Source organism: Opisthorchis viverrini (assembly GCF_000715545.1).
Source record: "Opisthorchis viverrini unplaced genomic scaffold opera_v5_107, whole genome shotgun sequence".
NCBI classification, from domain to species: Eukaryota; Metazoa; Platyhelminthes; class Trematoda; order Opisthorchiida; family Opisthorchiidae; genus Opisthorchis; species Opisthorchis viverrini.
Genome location: NW_008751763.1, coordinates 1,308,836 through 1,326,614, shown reverse-complemented (window position 1 = coordinate 1,326,614; position 17,779 = coordinate 1,308,836). Strand labels below are relative to the sequence as shown.

General features: G+C 45.3%; 1 protein-coding gene across 1 annotated transcript in view; it reads right to left on the bottom strand.

Annotated features, from left to right (window-relative positions):
- Window positions 1–17,779, bottom strand: part of T265_05601 (hypothetical protein) — a gene marked incomplete at both ends in the record, with an annotated part of 27,705 nt that overhangs the window by 9,135 nt on the left and 791 nt on the right. Inside the window, one exon of the mRNA XM_009170653.1 lies at window positions 17,312–17,696. Within this exon, the coding sequence (XP_009168917.1) occupies window positions 17,312–17,696 (385 nt within the window). The remainder of the gene's footprint in view (window positions 1–17,311; window positions 17,697–17,779) is intronic.

The window sequence follows — 17,779 nt, the reverse complement described above, 5'->3', positions numbered from 1 at the left end:
TTTGTTTTATATATATATATATATATATATATATATATATAATTTCTGACAGCCTAGCTCCAGACGATGTCGGCATCCGGATAGAATGTCAGTGCCGCGTTTGTCAACCTAAAGCATCCGTGCCGTAGATGCGACACCAGCTTGTCTGTCAGGGGCCGACTTTACGATGTTACAGTACGTTGCATAAACCTGCATAAACTTGTATAAACCACTGTGAAATGAAAACGTCAGAAAACTTGCAGTCTTCAACCATTAGTGTCTATGGTATGTGGCCCGAATAAATGTACACATCAGGTCATTAGGGATGATGTTTTTGAATTTCCATAGACTGAGTTGGCTTGGTAACGGGGTAACACCAGTGAATCGACTTCCACAAGAAGCCCTCTTCGTGCAACCGTACGAGGTGTGAGGAAGACAAGCAGCAAAGTGTGAAAGTCATAGGAATCAAACTCAGCTGCACTGGTAAGTGTTGTCTCCCTTGAAGGTAATCACGAGATGGGGCATATTAGGGGACAGAGGCACTGTCAGACATGACCTGGACATCTGCTCAATTCAACCTACTAACCGAAATGTTCGTGGTCCGAACCTGACTTCGACATCTCGACTGCTCTTACCTAGGCTTGGGTAACCTGGAAGCATCTCAGTCCCCGTGCTTCCTTCGGATAGCACAGTAGCTACGCACCGGAAGGCTGTTAAATCTGCACGATTCGATTCTATATTTATTCATCTTGATCAGTGAAAGTTCCCAACTGATTATGAGAATGCGTGTACGATGGAACTTTACGGCCAAGATCCGTAATAACCGGAATGATAGGGAAACCAAAAACTGTTTTGACGTAGTTCTGTGATGAGACATCAGCTTATCAAGATGGACAGTAAAACACTAACAGTACGGAAATACTGATGGTTGCAAAAGACACTCAAGATTGAAGAACTGTTCGTGAAAATGGGTGTTTGCAATGTTCGTCAAAATTTCTAAAACTTGACACCAAAGACGTAGTGAATATGGGTCAAAGTTTCGCTGAGCCCAGTATCAAGAGACTTTCTCAGAGTTACAAATAGAAAGAGTTTGACATTATTGTATGGGCATATCGTCATAGTCATAGTCATGCTACTAAACAATTTTCCAATCCATGTCAATTCATGTAGTGCTTCTGACTCATGCATAGTGCACATTCGGATTAAGTACTGTTTGTCGATTTGTATGTCCGATCGAAAACTCGTGTGGTCTTATTGAATCAACAGTGGTCAGGTGGCTATTTTTGGCGTGACCTTGCACCGAAATACGGGAAGAGTGGAGGTGTGTCAGAAGTGATGGTTTTGCCATTCCACATGGTTTCGTCGAGAGGAATATAATTTTTTTAACGGAAAATGTAGTGGAACAGTAAGTCTAGTATTTGGGAAAGCCAAGGACGAGTCTTCTTTCAATTCTATTATGGATACTCCAAATAATCTACTCAGATAGCTGTTGTGTGAACTTTGACCCCCCCCCCCAAGTAATCCCACAGTAATTTCAGGCTATTGAACGGGCTGCATACTTATCACATCCGGTGATTCCGTGGTCTACTACAATGGTGTACCGTTGCACATGCCTTTACTTACCAGCTAATAGTTGGTGCGGAAATAACTGTCATTCAAGTGTTGATTTAGCTAGGCTTAAACTATGAAGCACTTTACTGTTGGATACGACCACAATTAACAAAACAGTTGCATCGTCGTGTACATTTTGAACTTCGGACGCTGTTGTCCGGAAGCAGCGATGCTCCCTTCCACCGAGGAAGGACGGAATAGAAAAGGTCGGCCCTAAAAACCGCACACTTCGACCGCCCAACAATTGACCATGGCCGCGGGCACAATACTCAATACCGTCGAAATACATTTAAAACCAAATAGTCTTGTGCTTCCCAAAAGTCACCTGCTGAGCGCAGCTGCATCAGGATTGAGACAGTAATGCCTTAATCCCTGCGGCCTCGGATTAGGCCCGAATCCTGCAGCCGAGAAGGCCACACTATTGGGTCATCGGCTCCGGGCAGGGTCCCCAAAGAAAACCCTACTGTCCGCTGCCTCGTGGGTCAGACTTTTAATCCAGAGTCTAGAGGCAGGGTGCCCGAACAAAACCCCACATCCTTCCACTGCCTTGTCGGTTAGACTTTTGAGTCAAAGGCTCAAGGTGGGGTACCTCAACTAAAACCCTTTCTCGGCCTGGGCACCCGAAAAGTATCATTGGCCCGCACAGTTCTGTCTACCGGTGTCCCTCCCCAGCCCCTTCCGAACACACAAGTAAACGTTGCTGGATCATTTGAATATCAGTTACTTGACCGATGGGCCTTATGCTACCCGCCGGCTATTAACAATAAACAAACAATAAACCAATAAAAGTGACACAAGATCCTCTCTCCATAGGAGCTTTTAATGTCCGCACTCTAGGTCAAATGGGCAAACAGGCAATGCTCGCTGAAAATTGGAATTGAGGAATGCTGTCTCTGAAACACGCATACAAGACCCTAGCGTGGTTATGCATCTCAGAACGCCAAGAATGAACTCAGTTCTTTCACATTTCTCTCTCTCTCTCTCCGTGTGTCCGGTGACCCAGAAGCGATGACTCGTAGAATATATGGCGTAGGAGTTGCACTCACCCCAGAGCTGAACACGCTTTGCTGGATTGGATCCCAATGAGCAGTCGTCTTCGTGCCGTCCGGTTATCCATCTCAATCAAGCTCGAGAACTCTCTGCATAAAAAGCGGTGCCTGTTTGTAGTGTCGGTTTATGCCCCAACGCTCGAGATACTCTCTATCGAGAACTATCCGGGTTTTTTCGTCGAGCAGGAAGCACTGACATTGTGATCCTTGCGGGTGATATGAATGCCTAACTCCGTCTTCCGAGCTTATTGAAATCACATCTGGGCGGTCGATTCAGAGTCGGCGCTCGCCGCACAGACAATGGAGAACAACTCCTCTAGTTGCGTAGAAAATCATTCAGCTGTAGCACCCTATCGGTGTCTAGCTGGCATGCCACACGAAGGAGGCACGAGGGCTGGGATACTGCCAGGTTGCCCAAGCCTAGACAGGGCAAGTAGAGTGGCAGAAGTCGGGTTCGAACCACGGACCTTCCGGTCAGTAAATTCGTGCCCTAACCACTTGGTCCCCCTCCAGTTGCGTGCTGATCATGAACTGTTTCTGGCAAGTACGGACTTTCAACATAAACGTTCGCATCCCGTAACCTAGCGGCCACCAACTGCAAATCAACTGTGGACCTAGTTAGACCACGTGGCCCTCAGCCATCGGTGGAGAGCCACAATTCGAAACTGCCGTTCCCTCTGGGGCACACCACTTGATTCCGATTACGCCATGGTATGTGCACGCCTGACAGTTCGCTTACCTTCAGGCCCTTGCAAATTAGCAAGAACGATGCCAATCCACTATCTTCGAAGAACGACGATAGCTCAACAGTACCGATCTGAGCTAGCCCAACAACTCTACGTAGTGAACCAATACTGTGGTGGCAGTGAGCATGTAGATGAGGCGTGGCAAAATATAAAAGGAGCTATGTTAGCGGCGTTTAGTGCTGTCTGTCTGACCTTTCCGATTCGACCATAAGACCACTGGATGTCGACGAGATCGCTATCCATGATTGATGCCGCGAAATCAATACCAGCAGGCAACGAGTGCGACGGCGCAGGCAAAGGCCTGAAACGCCAAATGGTGAAAAGTCTAAGGAAAGACCGGGAGCTCTGGTGGACATCGAACGCTCGGGAGATGGAGAAGGCTCTTACTACGGGAAGTGGTGGTGCCCTAAATCAACTGATACGATCGACTGACCCTAGAAAAGCAATGGTCAGCAAAACGATAAGAGAAAAGATGGCTCATTAATTCACTCGCAAAAATGTCGACTGGGTCGAACACTTCGAAGTACAGTTTAGCTGGCCTCCTGCAGCACAGCCTGTAGAGATATACAGTACAGGCGAATGGAATGTAAACACTGATTGCCCATCGGAAGAAATAAAGTACGAAATATCGTGATAAAACGTAAGAAGGCACCAGGATCGGATGGTATGTATCTAGCCCTCTTCAAGAAAGTGGAGAATTCCTGACGAAGCTTATTCGTGCCACATGGAACGAAGAGAACGTGCTTGCGGAATGGGTCATGCCAGCAGTTATCCCAATCTTCAAAAGGGGTATGCGGACGCTGTGTGAAACCCGGCATTACCCTGTCAACTGTGGCATCGAAGGTGCTCTCTGGTTTTATCCTTCGGAGGTTGACTAAACATAAAGAGAAACAGATCCGTGAAGCTGGGTTCCGTTCTGCAAGAGGATGCATCGATCAAATCTTCACCTTCCAACAACACTGCTTCCAGAAACCAAAATGGTTGTGTTTCTTGGTCTGAGAGCTGCCTTTGGCTCTGTGGACCGTCAGGCACTATGACAGTGTTTGCGAAGCAAAGGTGCCCCCCATAGGTTCTTGACTCTCCTTAAGGCGCTGTACGCCAACTCCCGTGGCCGTGTGAAGGTCTATGAGAAGCTCTCGCCTGAGTTCACCAAACCAAGCGGTGACAGACAGGACTGCCCTCTTCCACCTTTCCTGTTCAACTTCATCACTGACACGACCATGGAAAACTCACTACCAGCCTCTAATGCATGTGGGGTCGAAGTGCTCCCTGGACCTCCGCTCACAGATATCGAGTACACAGACGATATAGCGCTTCTTGGATATGACACCGTGGTACTGCAAACAATATTAAACAATCTAAATGATTCCGCCTTACGGTTTGGCATGCGCTTCACACCTGCAAAGTATAGTGCTAGTGCAAGACTGGGTGGGCTCCAACCCTAGCCTCATGCTTGCGGATGAACCGGTTAAGGTAGAAGACAAATTTGTTTACCTGGGCAGTCGTGTCAGTCCCGGTGGTCTCAAGAAAGATGGTATTTTCATCCGGTTTGGGGAAGCCATAGCAGCTTTTGTGAACATGCGTCATCTGTGGCGTAGGCGTGACATCAGCTTATCCATCAAGGGTCGAGTTTAGAATGCTGCGGTGTGCTCGATATCACTATACGGATCAGAAACCCGACCGTTGCGCGCTGAGGACGTCAGAGGACTTTCAGAGTTTGACCATCGATGTCTTCGCAGCACTGCTTGAGTCTGGTGGGAACACCGGATCAGCAATGCCGAAGTACGTCGAAAGGTATTCGGAAGAAATAACTCACTCTCGATAGATGAACTGATCACAATGCATAGGTTGTGCTAGCTTGGCCAGTCGACCGATTTCCTCGAAGGGTTCTTTTCACACAACCACGTGAAGGATGAAAGAGAGCCACAGTCGGTCAAATAATGACCTGACAGCGAAATGTGAAATCCATTACCAGGAAGCTCAGCTGCGCTGGTCATTGCCGTCATCATGGATGGGGCGGCGGGCCACGTCAATGATTGGAGACATTGTCAGACATGGCCCAGTCCCGCCTTCAATGGCGCTCGTGCATCCAAGCTATTGTCTTCAATGTATAACTGCGTTCCCAATTCCCCCACTTGACAGTCCACTGACAGTGCCGTATTTACGCACCAATTTATCAGCTTCCGCCTCCAATGCCCAGTTATCTACCCCTCCTCCCCAAATCATCGGTGAACGAAACCGTGGTGGTTACAGTCACTGTGCGACAAGTACGCAGTTCTTACAGCTGACAATGATGATGATGATGCCAACATACCGACGAAGCGTCTATAAAAATCATTAGGATGGTGAATTTCCAATAAGATAGATACTATTTAGATAGTACTGGTCTCCGTTGCGCGTTACAAATACATTGTGATTAATCGATTATGCTGGAGCCACTCAGTAGTGATCACAATCCCGTAAAATATGGTATAAGTACTTGGTTTTCTGCAAAGTGACCAGGGTTTTTTTAATCAACATAGCTCATTCTGGGGGTTACAGGAGCTTCAATTTGTCGGAGTTAATTCTCAGTTGCGCCTATATGTAGGAGTGGTGCACTGAATGAATACGATCTGCATTGGACGCTCGTGTCAACATGCAGTATGGACGTTGGCAAAGACCGTATTTCCAGTTAGTACTTCGAGTATCACAACAGTTTTTGGAACGATTTGCATGGAGCTTACATAGCTGGAAAATCGTGCTGGAGAAAAGCATCCGGTTCGCACGGGATATTTTCTGACGAATATCTTACCGCCCATATAGTCGCAGCCAGACTGAGAATATCAAGCTAGAACACCGAGTGGGCGCATCATTCGAGTGATTCTGAGAGTGAGACACTAGACCTTGCAAACACGGCAGAGGGATTTGAGACAACAACGAAGATCACGTGACTGCAAGCGTGCCATGGCATTTTTTGGACAGCTTGTCGGTTTGAATGGGCGCCTGATTATCGGACAGCCGTATGAACTTGTGACTAGACAGGTGCTTCACGCGTCGGTGACATGTCTGGAACCAGAACGGTAGCAAACGTCTCAGCACAGCTGTCTACCTCACCAACTGGAGGCAGTGCAAGCAATATCTCGGCCCCACTGGAACTAGGCAACAGTACTGTATCGACTCCATAGAACAGGAGAAACAGAACAACAGATGCGAAACCTTTGTAAGTTAGATCACTTTGTAAACCATGTACTGCACAAACCAACCAAGATTCATGGACGTTGCCGGTAGCCAGAGATGACTGAGCTCAGTACGGAAGATGGACCATATCAACATCTTAATTGTAACAGCTTTTTTAACAGAAGGTGAATGTCAGGACGCACCCAGACATGGAAAGAAACACGTGTAGAGAATGACGCATCCCCAAGGTCACCATCGGTACGACGCGTTTCGGATAGCAGGTGTGCTGGTGGAGCTCACCAAGCACAGCTTAGCAACATAAGACCAGTGGATTGGGGCTGAAACTGCTCACGACCGGAACACCGCGATTGGCTGTATAGAACAAACAAGTGAACAACCATATTTGGCCCTGTAGTCATCCTATATGTATTTACGCAGAAGCTCTGTATGTTTTGTCCTGACAAAACAGTCGTATCCAGGGTTCTCTGTGTTCTCCTTATCGCATAGTCTGGCAGGCTCAGTGCAGGCGTAACCAATAGACGGCCATCCACGCTACAACAGTGAATCTCTTTGTTTAACGAAAAATTGGGTAAATACTATCAGATCGCTGAGATCGCATTTACTCACCTAGGCGCACCGTAGCCAGACGAAGCCTGAGTTCATTCGACAGGTCAGAAATACTCACACATTAGATGGCCACCGGAGACAAAACAAGCAACTAAAGCAGATGTGTGAAGGAATGGGAAACGATTCAAACGCGTTCAGGCAATTCAACTATTGTTCTCAAACTCGCTACCAGACCTGTCCGAGCAGACGTTCCAGTCAACCAGAAGTTCCACAGACACTCTCAACAGGATCAGCCATATTTAATAAAAAAACAGCTTCTTATACATCAAGACAAAACAAACACCAGTAATGTGTGGCGGCATACAAAGTTTTATGGCACAGTAGAAGTCCTCTTAGTGTCTAACGGTTATGAAGGAATTGAAGATAGGCATATTTGTGTTGAAACCTGAATCGCAGCTGAATCTCTCGTCAAGGATGTTCTCCTTCAAAGAATGTGCTGTACTTTAAACATGAGGCAGTCTAATGCAGCCCACTCAACTGAAAATATCATAAACGAGATACTCAGCTGGTTCCGGGTGAGTCCCCCGTCAAAACGAAATTGGTATGCAAATGAGTGCGTTGGATTCTAGTCTATTAAATAATCCCACTGGAGATCAGAACGTAATGGTAGTGAACAGCACCTTCGACAAAATCTTTCTAGATAAGTAAATATATAAGAAACTTACAAGATTGGGGATAATATGCGAGGTTCTAGTGGTTAAAATCCAGAAGTAAGTGGCCATCAAGTCGCTTCACTGACGTTTTGGATGTTGTGTGTCAAAACCAGAACGTAACATGTGAATACTATACATTAAATTGGTGGCACACGACGACTGACTTCTTTGTTGAGGGTAGTAAAGTTTGGAGAGAGGAACCCTGGATTGACGCCGAAACGCTATGCTACGCACAAAAATTATCGACTGGTAGCAGTAGTTTCCTTGCTCAAAATTGAGGACCACTTTTCAACTGGGTTAGCCAGGTTCCCAACAGTATGGAGGCCATCGCGTTTTCGTTTATAATTCATCTCGGCCAAACTCATTTCTATGATGATCGATGAGAATCCCCGCTCGTCTTGACATGTCAAATCAGCCTTCTAAGGGACAGAGGGTGACTCTACTGATATCGGAAGCCTCATGGAAATTTGGCGGGGAACGCTTGACTTTGACATTCTAGAGGAGTGTCCTTACTTCAGAAAGGTTCGTCTTAGAATCTAAAGTCCATTTATATAGTTGCGCTCGTTGCAACAAGCTAAGTGTCTGCGTCTTCCGCCATTATTTCGTTCGATGCGTTCTTCAGAAAGATGGCTCTTCGGATGAGTACATTATTAGCTGAGTTGAGAATCACTTTCGATGTCTTTTACACATCAATTCCAGTGCAAGCTTGCTCAGCGTAACGACCATCATCCGCGTCATGGAATAAAACCTACCAAAGAATTAACGTTCTTTGGATTTCCTTGACGCAAAGTTCAAATGTTTGATTACCATTACGATACTCCCTGGAGAACACAATATCATTTCCAACTTCAAATTTTCGCCCAGTTGGAGATCGGAGTGAAAACGAAGCTAGGACAAACCAGGATTATGCGAACCCAATATTTTGATCACCACAAAGTTGTACATGGATTTTTAAGGACAGAGTCGACCGAAAACTGTTTTCAATGTTATGCAGCAAATATTCACACTAGATCGGAGTGAGGCGTCACTCTGCATGAACAATTCAATTCTTGAAAACTGAGTCTTTATTTTACCGTTTTCTATACCTGACAACGAACAAAAACGCATGCACCTACTTTTGGTGAGAGATAAACAACTCTGTGAGGCAGATACCAGAGAAATCACCAATCACACGCTCAGCGGCACACTGACGACTGCCTCTCAGTCCCTGCGAATCCAGGGAGTTCAACTATTCGAAGTGTTTATGTAGATGAGTAACTGGGTTACTGGATGCAAAAGGATAGATCTATACAGGCTTCGTACAGTACATATTGAGCACATACACCCATCAAAATTCTGTGGCTGATAGACTTTTTAGGGATAGTTTATAGGTTTTCGACGCCAATGTTTGTGGGTTCGAATGCAGCTTTGAACAAGTGAGATGTCCACTACCAACCAAGCTGTGGGATACAACTCATCTTTGCATGTTTGGTTAACGCACGGGTGTCTTGTTTTGATCAAAAGTACCGAAACTGACCGGTGTGGCTGTCTTCCTCTGAATGTGAACCCCCTGGTGATTTTTCCCCTGACGGCATTGTAAGTTCGAGACAGTATAGACCTAAACCGCGGTAACTGTGCATCTCATGGACCGTATGAAAGCTACGCCAGAACTAAATAACATACTGTGGTTACTAGGTGTTGTCTCGACACTCCTTCAGTGTGCTGCACAAAACATGAGAGAGAGATTCGGCAACTGAACTATACTTCAACACACAGATCCTTCAAAATAAACTGCCCCAAAGACGCATCACCCTCCTGAATGAACAGTTAGTAACTCCATCCAAACTGAATTTAGAGCTTGATGGTTTTGCACCACTGGTTTGAAATGCATCTGAACAACAAATGAATAATCAGTGGTCGCGTTACGTCTTTGAGGAAGGGTGGAACGGACATACTAAACTTAGATTTTGTGGTGAAAAATCTCCTGTCTCCGGCCTTAACCACGAGCCAAACATTCTTCCATCCCGACCGAACAAACCTAACCTGGACAAAATAGAGTAGGTATTTTTCACAGTCTAGCCAGTCACAAAAACCGTTGTACTCTTTGCAGTTCATGGAGTGCATTTCTGGCGAAAAGCTCAACCTGAGGTAGTTCTCTTACCTTGTCGAAAGGGAGGATTGATGTGTGAAGGAACGCGTTATCAACCCTTATTGTCACGGAACAAAATAGCTGAATTTGTGCACATACCTCATGCTCTTGTGCGCAAAATAATTATGAAGGCTTTTCTTGTGCAGTTTCACTACCGAGGCACCCAGCTTACCTATTTTTGCTGGTTAGATGAGAAGAGGATTATCGATCACCCCGTTTACCGCTTATAACATTGAACTTTTGGAAACGGCAATACAACCATGGGCTCATAAGAAATGTCTGTTTCATTGTGTTCCCAATTAGAAATTAAACTCGACCCACTGAGCACATGTTGGATTTGTCATCTCTTCCAGCATCATCCTTGCCATAGAGAAACCGAATTTACTGGCACGTGGGTGTAGGTGACGTCAATTTAGGAAACTACTCACAAGGTTGCTGAAAACTCTTCGACAGCCCACGACCGGTTTCGCCCTTCCACTTTGGGCTCATCAGGTAGGCGCAGTCCCCGAGTTTCCGTCAACCTTATGATCTACTTGAACCCAAATTGCACTGTTTTCGAGAAATACACTCACTTGCAAATCAATTTGGTTTTCACGGGAGACTCAATCGAATCTCTCGTTTATGACGTCCCGTGAAAACCAAACTGATTTGCAAATGACGTCAATTTACTTTTATTTGCGAGGTTCAGGGACGTGTGGGTTGAGATAGAACCAGCGCACCCAAACCTAGACGGTAGCATGAAGCCGCAAAATTGATTACATGGTTGTACTCGTAATAATAGTGGCTGGTGAGACAAACTTTCATAGAAGGATTAGTCACACGCATCCCAACCCAACGCATAGAGCGAAAGGGGTTGTCCAACATCTGTTCATTGAACAACCTGGTAAAAAAGACTGGATGCAGGGTGATCACCCTTCCAACAGGTTATCCAGTTCGCACGCTGTGCCGGTCTTGCCGGTGTCATTCCTTCTTAAAGTTAAGCTAACTTGTGAGCTAAAACAAAACTTCCAATTCATGGCTTTCCCATGTGACAAGATCTACCTTGTTCGCCAAGAAAGGACTTGACCAGACTATCCAGACACACGATCACCTAGTACTTCTAAACCGAAATTTCTTGTAGATAAAAAGCAGTGGTGTTTTGGTACAAATACCGACAGTTAGTCAAGCGTGACACACGCTGGAATAGGTCGTCAGATTTAAAAGCAAGCGTCGTTAACGATAGACATGAACTTATCACAAACCAACTCATGGAAGTTCAGATGTTATTGCAGTAAGATCTCTTCCAGAGATCATGCCAAAAATAATGTAGACTATCAGTATCATTTAAATTTGGATTTTTCACTACTTAGCAGAGACTTCTGACACGGTGCAACATGGGTCGACCCAAATCGGACTTACTCAGTAGTAGTTTCTGATACCAGTACTTTCTGAGGACGTGCAACATTAACGAAAAATACTGTGCCAGTGCCACCAGGAATAATTAAACCTGGGCAAGAAACGGGTGAGCTGGCCAGTGTAGATCAACAAAAACGACTTGCCCTACTCAGTGGCACAGTTTTGAAATTGAGCAGACACGAATTCGTCGCTTCCGACCCTCAGCACATTTTCCCTAGGTTCTTTCAGTGTCCAGAGTCCGCAGCACACCAAAAGGCAAGTGCAAATCGGTGAGACCGTCACGTGGGACGCAGCTGATCAATCAACGCTGAAAAGGATATTGATCGAGTGAATGACAGACACACATACGGTCAGTCTGGACACCTCGTACACGCATTATGCATGGGCGGGCTGTTGCGGCGAATGTTGAGAAGACTAAAAGTCGAAGTTCACGCATTGGTTGGTTGACTTACAAAAATACCTGCACTCATTATCCCTTAGAAAAGCAATGGGTATTATTAAGCGGTCGACTCAAGGGGAGTAAAATCGACAAAAGGATTGAAAGGTTCCGACCAGTATTGTTCATTGCTTTCTCAAAGTCCAGTCCGTTAAGTTGGGAAAAGCATGAACCATGTACGCAGATACGGCAATTCAAGTCACAGAGACTTGTGGTAACGAATAGTGTAAGATGATATTAGGCGGTGGGATTGCAGAAAATGAAAAAAAGATTAATAATAAAGAACAATACAGTTCTTCCTACTCCCATCCCCTTAGCACACTTCTTATCTGTCATTTATCAAAAAGATATAGTGGATATTACGAACGTTTCTGAGAAGATTATTACGGCTTTGAGCTTCCTGTCCAATGTACGAGTAGAAAGTCACCTGAACCACTGAAGTGCTATCGCACTGACTGAAGCCGGATGTGAAAAAGCCACTGTAATGCGTCAGTTTTACCTTCAAGCAGTAGGTATCCAAGAGGTTTTGAAACCAAAAGACTCCCAGCTTGTGACCGATGCTCACTTCCAAGTATATCAATCACAGACGAAGCCTACCTTATTCAGTGGGTTGATAAGGCTGACAAAGTAAAGTTGGTTTCACCCAGTGTTGTTCTGAACATGCGGAAGAGTGTATATCATGGGGATGTAAACAGAATACCAGCATTCAGTAAAGCAGTGGAGTAGTCAGACAACTGACTGATAGATTCTACAGATTATACCATGCTAAAAGTATTCGGCTAAAGAGGTCGACCGCTGGTACAGTTTGATGCATGGGAGTGTAAGGAACGTTAAAAGTGGGTGTTTCTACGAGAGGAGCCAATAAATTAATACGTTGCCTACCATAGGCTAATGGATGGTGAATTAGAAATTTATTCCTTAGAATTAAAGCAGGAAAATATCTCTGCTGACTATCCTGCCATTATTCTACTGTTTGTGGATTCTACTAGCATGTCTTAGGCAAAAAGCAAAACCACCTGTGCACAGAATAACAGCCCATCAACCGGTTTGATGTTTCAGCTGGTGCAACAAGATGATGCACGTTTCGGGTACTTTGTAACATGAAAACCTAACCTCTGTAGCCTATCGAAACGCAGAGTAAAATTCCGTCCCCCATAACAGATTGTCTACAAGGGATACTGCCCTTCGGCTTAAAACTCTTCGACTGCCCACAACCGGTTTCGTCTCTCTTCGGGCTCGTCAGATAGGCGTAGTCTCTTGTTAGGCCGAAGAGTATTCAGCAACCCTATAGTAGCGCTCCTTCATGAAAATATACAACGATATCTCAAACATCGTACGAATTGAAACATGTGGCAGCTTCTGTGAAGCACATTCCATTGAAGAATATTCTAAACGACGGATTCATTTAAGTTTTCCATAGAAATCAAACTGATGTGAAAATGTCTTCGTTTCTGAGCCCACTAGTGTTCTTTTAACTCGCGCTTGAAGGCAACGCATGGAAAAAATAAAGCAGCTTAAAAGCCTAGGCGTTTTTTATTCATCTGCGTCTGGGAAATCATCCTTGCTTAGCCAAAAAACCGAGCTATCGCAAGGTATCGAGTGATCTTATAAACATCTCGCGCATCGTACGAGCAACAGGTTCCTAAACATTCAACACCATGTAATCAACCGTGTGTGTGCTGGGAAGTTCGCCCGATTGTGACCGCATCCCGTCCAAGTTTTTTAATTTTCGAAATACAGCCAAAGAATTAATTTTGATCATGGCTGATTCGGGGAACTCCACACATTGCCAAAAAATTGGTGTACTCCACGCCCAACCATGTGGTGTATGCACGAACGAAATGCAAACAAATTTCTCGTCGTGTCTCTTGCTTCACCCCTTCACTGAATGCCTGCTCCGACCCTACCACGCCTGTCACTGTGTACGTGTGTATTAGGACATGAAAAAACATATTCAGCATGTGCTTCAACAAGCAGAACGAAAGTTGTTGGGAACTCGGGTTCTGTGCCTTTTTGATGAGGCCCGGGAAGAGCGAAACCAGAAACCGTATGGGTAGTGTCCCTTCAAAGAAAATCCATATTACTATTCTCCCAAAAATGTGTGTACAAATTTGCTGTACCGTATTCCAGAAACATGTGAACTGGGCGTTTAAGTAAGAAGTTTGTACGTGTGAATCATCCACAACGTTTGGTTCTACCGCCTTACAATATCATATGCAATCTCAAGGATTCATCTTAGTATGTTAGGGGGAATAAAATTCCAGAGTACACAACACTGGCCCGACAAGCTCGCAGTAAGTCCTCAGTGCGGAGGATTAGTCAGATATCCACAGGAACGTGCTGAGCTACCGATGTAGATTTCCAGGTGCGTGTATTTACGAAGATTACAAAAATCTATACGACAACCGGGTGACCAGATCATGATTTCGCCTATTATGCTAGGAACCTTAAGAAACCACAATGGAACGCCTTAACTAGACATTAGATAGCAAGTTTACTGCGTAAGTTATCAGCTAAACCAAAGTACAGATGGCATCCGGCTTCAACTCGGTGTTTTCTAGCGGTCGCACGAAGAACTGGCTTTATGTGAACACGCACAGCTACATCAAGTGAACGATCGATGCACCCAATTGAGGACGAAAAGATCCTGGTCAAGGGGGCAGAACCAAGTTGGTCATATCTCGAAGCTGGATTCGGATGATCATTCTGTTGGGGAGATGTGTCCCAACTTATATAGACCAAGGTGGGTGTAGGACTGATGGTTGCGGGCAGGCAAGTAGGCAAACTGTTCCGACTGCTGCACTTCGTAGTTTAGGTGGAACTTGGAGAAAAGGCAATTTACAGATCTGGGCTGATTAAATATATCGGTATGTATACGGTGAACCCAGTACCGACCGCAGAGTATTTCTGCACCTTTGGACAGTGGTCCAGAGAAGCCTGATGCAAAGTGAATGTGTCAGTAGCGGCATAACTGGGATAAGTCCATCAATAACTTACGCCATTAAAACTCAGTCAACCACGCAATCAGATGAAAGCGATGATTGGCGATTAAATCCTTCCCCCAATAACATTTTTGAATTGTCCTAGTTGTGTTGATGAACCCGAACTCAGAACCGATTCATAACATTACAACACCTTTCGGAAACACCGGACAATGTCGAAATATCATCGGAAATTGCGTCAAATCAGAGTACAAGACACGGCGATAAAGGGGAATGTGTGAACAGGATGTTGATTGGCTCAAACTGAAAGCCTCCAATAGAAGTGCGTATCGATCGGTATGCCTGCCAATGTGTCGTACGCCATACCCATGTCTGACGCATCTCGCTATCAGGCTATCGTGACCTATTGAACGGTTTAATCAGCAGTGGATGATAGAACTGACTAAGCTAGATAACTTCTCTCCCCTACGCACACTACCGCGAAATTCCGGTTCATTTTAAGGAAAATCGACTGACGTCAGCTGGTAAAACTGGACAAGGACTGATTGCGCTTTAGATTTGTAAATTAACTAAAGCACCGTCGGATATGCTGTATGCAATTCACAGTACGGCTCAGTGCAAGCGTATCTACCACTGTTCTACCTTGGACTGGCCGGTCATATCCTATAGTTTCCAAGAGCACCACCAAAGACTCTTGGTTTATTTAGCAAGCAGGCAGATGAGAAATCTATAACCCTGGAAATATTAACAATGAAGGAAATGAAATTCGTCCGGCAATTTGTATCCATTGCACTTGCACGTGGACTTTTTGAAAGATTCATCTGGAATGAGTGAAAACTACTCAAGTAAAGCGGCGTCAGAGCATGTTTTTCTTACTATGAAAGCAATCTGGGAAGTTTTTAGTCAAACCCACTATCAGGTGGAAGAAACCCCTTAAAATCCGAAGAAAACTCTTCGACAGTTCCTCCTTCGGGAAAAATCAGCATATCTTTTGTGGCCATTCCATTTTTCACACACGTATTCTTTTAGAAGGCTCCACAGATCACAAATACATCATCTTTGCAGCAGGAGTATATTGGCCGCTGGTGAAAGAGAAATGGTTCCATCAACAGTGGTGACCACCGTTTATTTCTGAGATGCACTCCATCAGTAGAACGACGGCCAAATAGAGGACGTGTTAAACGACGCGTGTGTACACCAGCGCCGCAACAACGCATAGTTCGTGACTTGAAATTTCACTCGGACCGGCCACATGCTCTCTTTGATGTGGCCGCAACAAAGTCCAGCCTTTCAATCAGTTGGGGAACATTTGGAATCGGCCGAGAAGTTAGCATTCTGGAAACAAATCTAACGAGTGTCTTTCAAAGTTTTCTGATACCTCAATGGGACACAGGTAACCGGCCATTATTCCGGTATTGGATGTAAGTAATCCAGGTGCCCGTGTGCATTACGGTGCTTCGATTTACAGGCAAACATTAATTTCTAAGTATTATAACAAGCCTAACATAACTTGATAGCGAACTCGAGCACATTCTCTGGCTCCTCTAAATCAGACCCCAAAAGAAAATGGACAGTCTGTTCGGATCGTATGCACATCACTCCCCTTCTTCAGTGTTTACGATCAGAAGCAGAACTTAAGGATTTTTTGACGCTTCCGGTTTCAGTACGCTTCTCATGCTTGCTACGAACTGACCGAATCACACGATGACAGCATGTCAGTCACATGCGTCCCAAGGTTCAACGAAAGCAATGCACTGAATGACCCAGACATCCGACCTTGGCGTACGGTGTGAGTTGTCCACGCGCGCAATAGTATCTCGGTATGTGCGTACGCACGAGTGCGGCGTCCGTGCTCTGTTTCTCTGCTGAGACTGAGAGGTGCTCTGAACTGCGGCATTCACTAGCAAATACCACGTGACTACTGTAAGTCAGACGAGCGAACTATGCATTCCTAGCGTATTCCAAACGAAATGGGTCTTCGTGCATAGGCCCAATCGTAATAGTCGTAAAAAAAACAAGTATGTTTGTTGTGTAAGCTAAGTGCTAGTGGCCGTCCGGAAACACCCGCAAGTGAAGGATTGTGACTAAGCTTAGAATCACCAAATATGATGTCCTCTGCCGTGCAGCCGTTTTTACAAGCTACCACTAATGCTACAAACGCACCTATCGTTGAAACAGTCTTTTTTCAATATCCGGGCCTAGATGTAAACGGTTGACTAGAACGCAGTCCCTCTTGGACCAACGACAACCTCTGGAGCACATCTGTGCTGATTAAGTTGAAAACCATACAAGTGTATCATCAAGGTGTTTTCTTTCCATTTTGTCGAAGTAGAGGCTTTAGTCACAAGTCACCAAATGGACTTAGTCAACAACTCCTTTAATAATGACGATTGAAACACAACAGCTCTCTCACCGGGGATAGTAAGCGGTATAAGTTCAACAGAAAATGGTCATCTGTTATGAACGCATGCAGCTGTGGTGATGTATTGAAAATGCTGAGGCACAAAGCTCATGAAGAGGCGCCACAAAGCATAACCTTAATGCTTACAGTGACGGTGACATAAAAATATGACGAATAGTTAGGCTTACCTAAAGGAGGTTGTATGGCTAGGTTGTCGAAAGGACAAGAGGAGCTGGTTGGCAGGTGTAGTTCCGGTGGATGCCGACGTCTCAGTCGCAATGAATTTTGAGGGCGGTAGAGAGTAGTAGGACTAGAAACCAGTTCCCGTGAGCGCGTAAATAGATAGTCTTCATGTTCGGGAGGAGCGCCGGTAGATTGATGACTTGGATGCCGCAGACGTCGGAGACGTGGAGGTCGTTTAAGGGTGTGGTTTGATGGAGTAACATCACCCTCGTCATCTCCATCCTGACCTGTATCGACATTATCGTGTCCGGAGTCCGTCTCCTTATCGCTTAACCCGTTCGCATGGCTTGCACACACCGGAGCTGAACCTGGTCTTCGGTAAGGACAGCACTGGGAAAACGTACGGTCGATACTATTAGGGGTCCAAAGAGATGGACTTGGTAGTTCAGCAGGTTGCCTGATATGATCAGGTC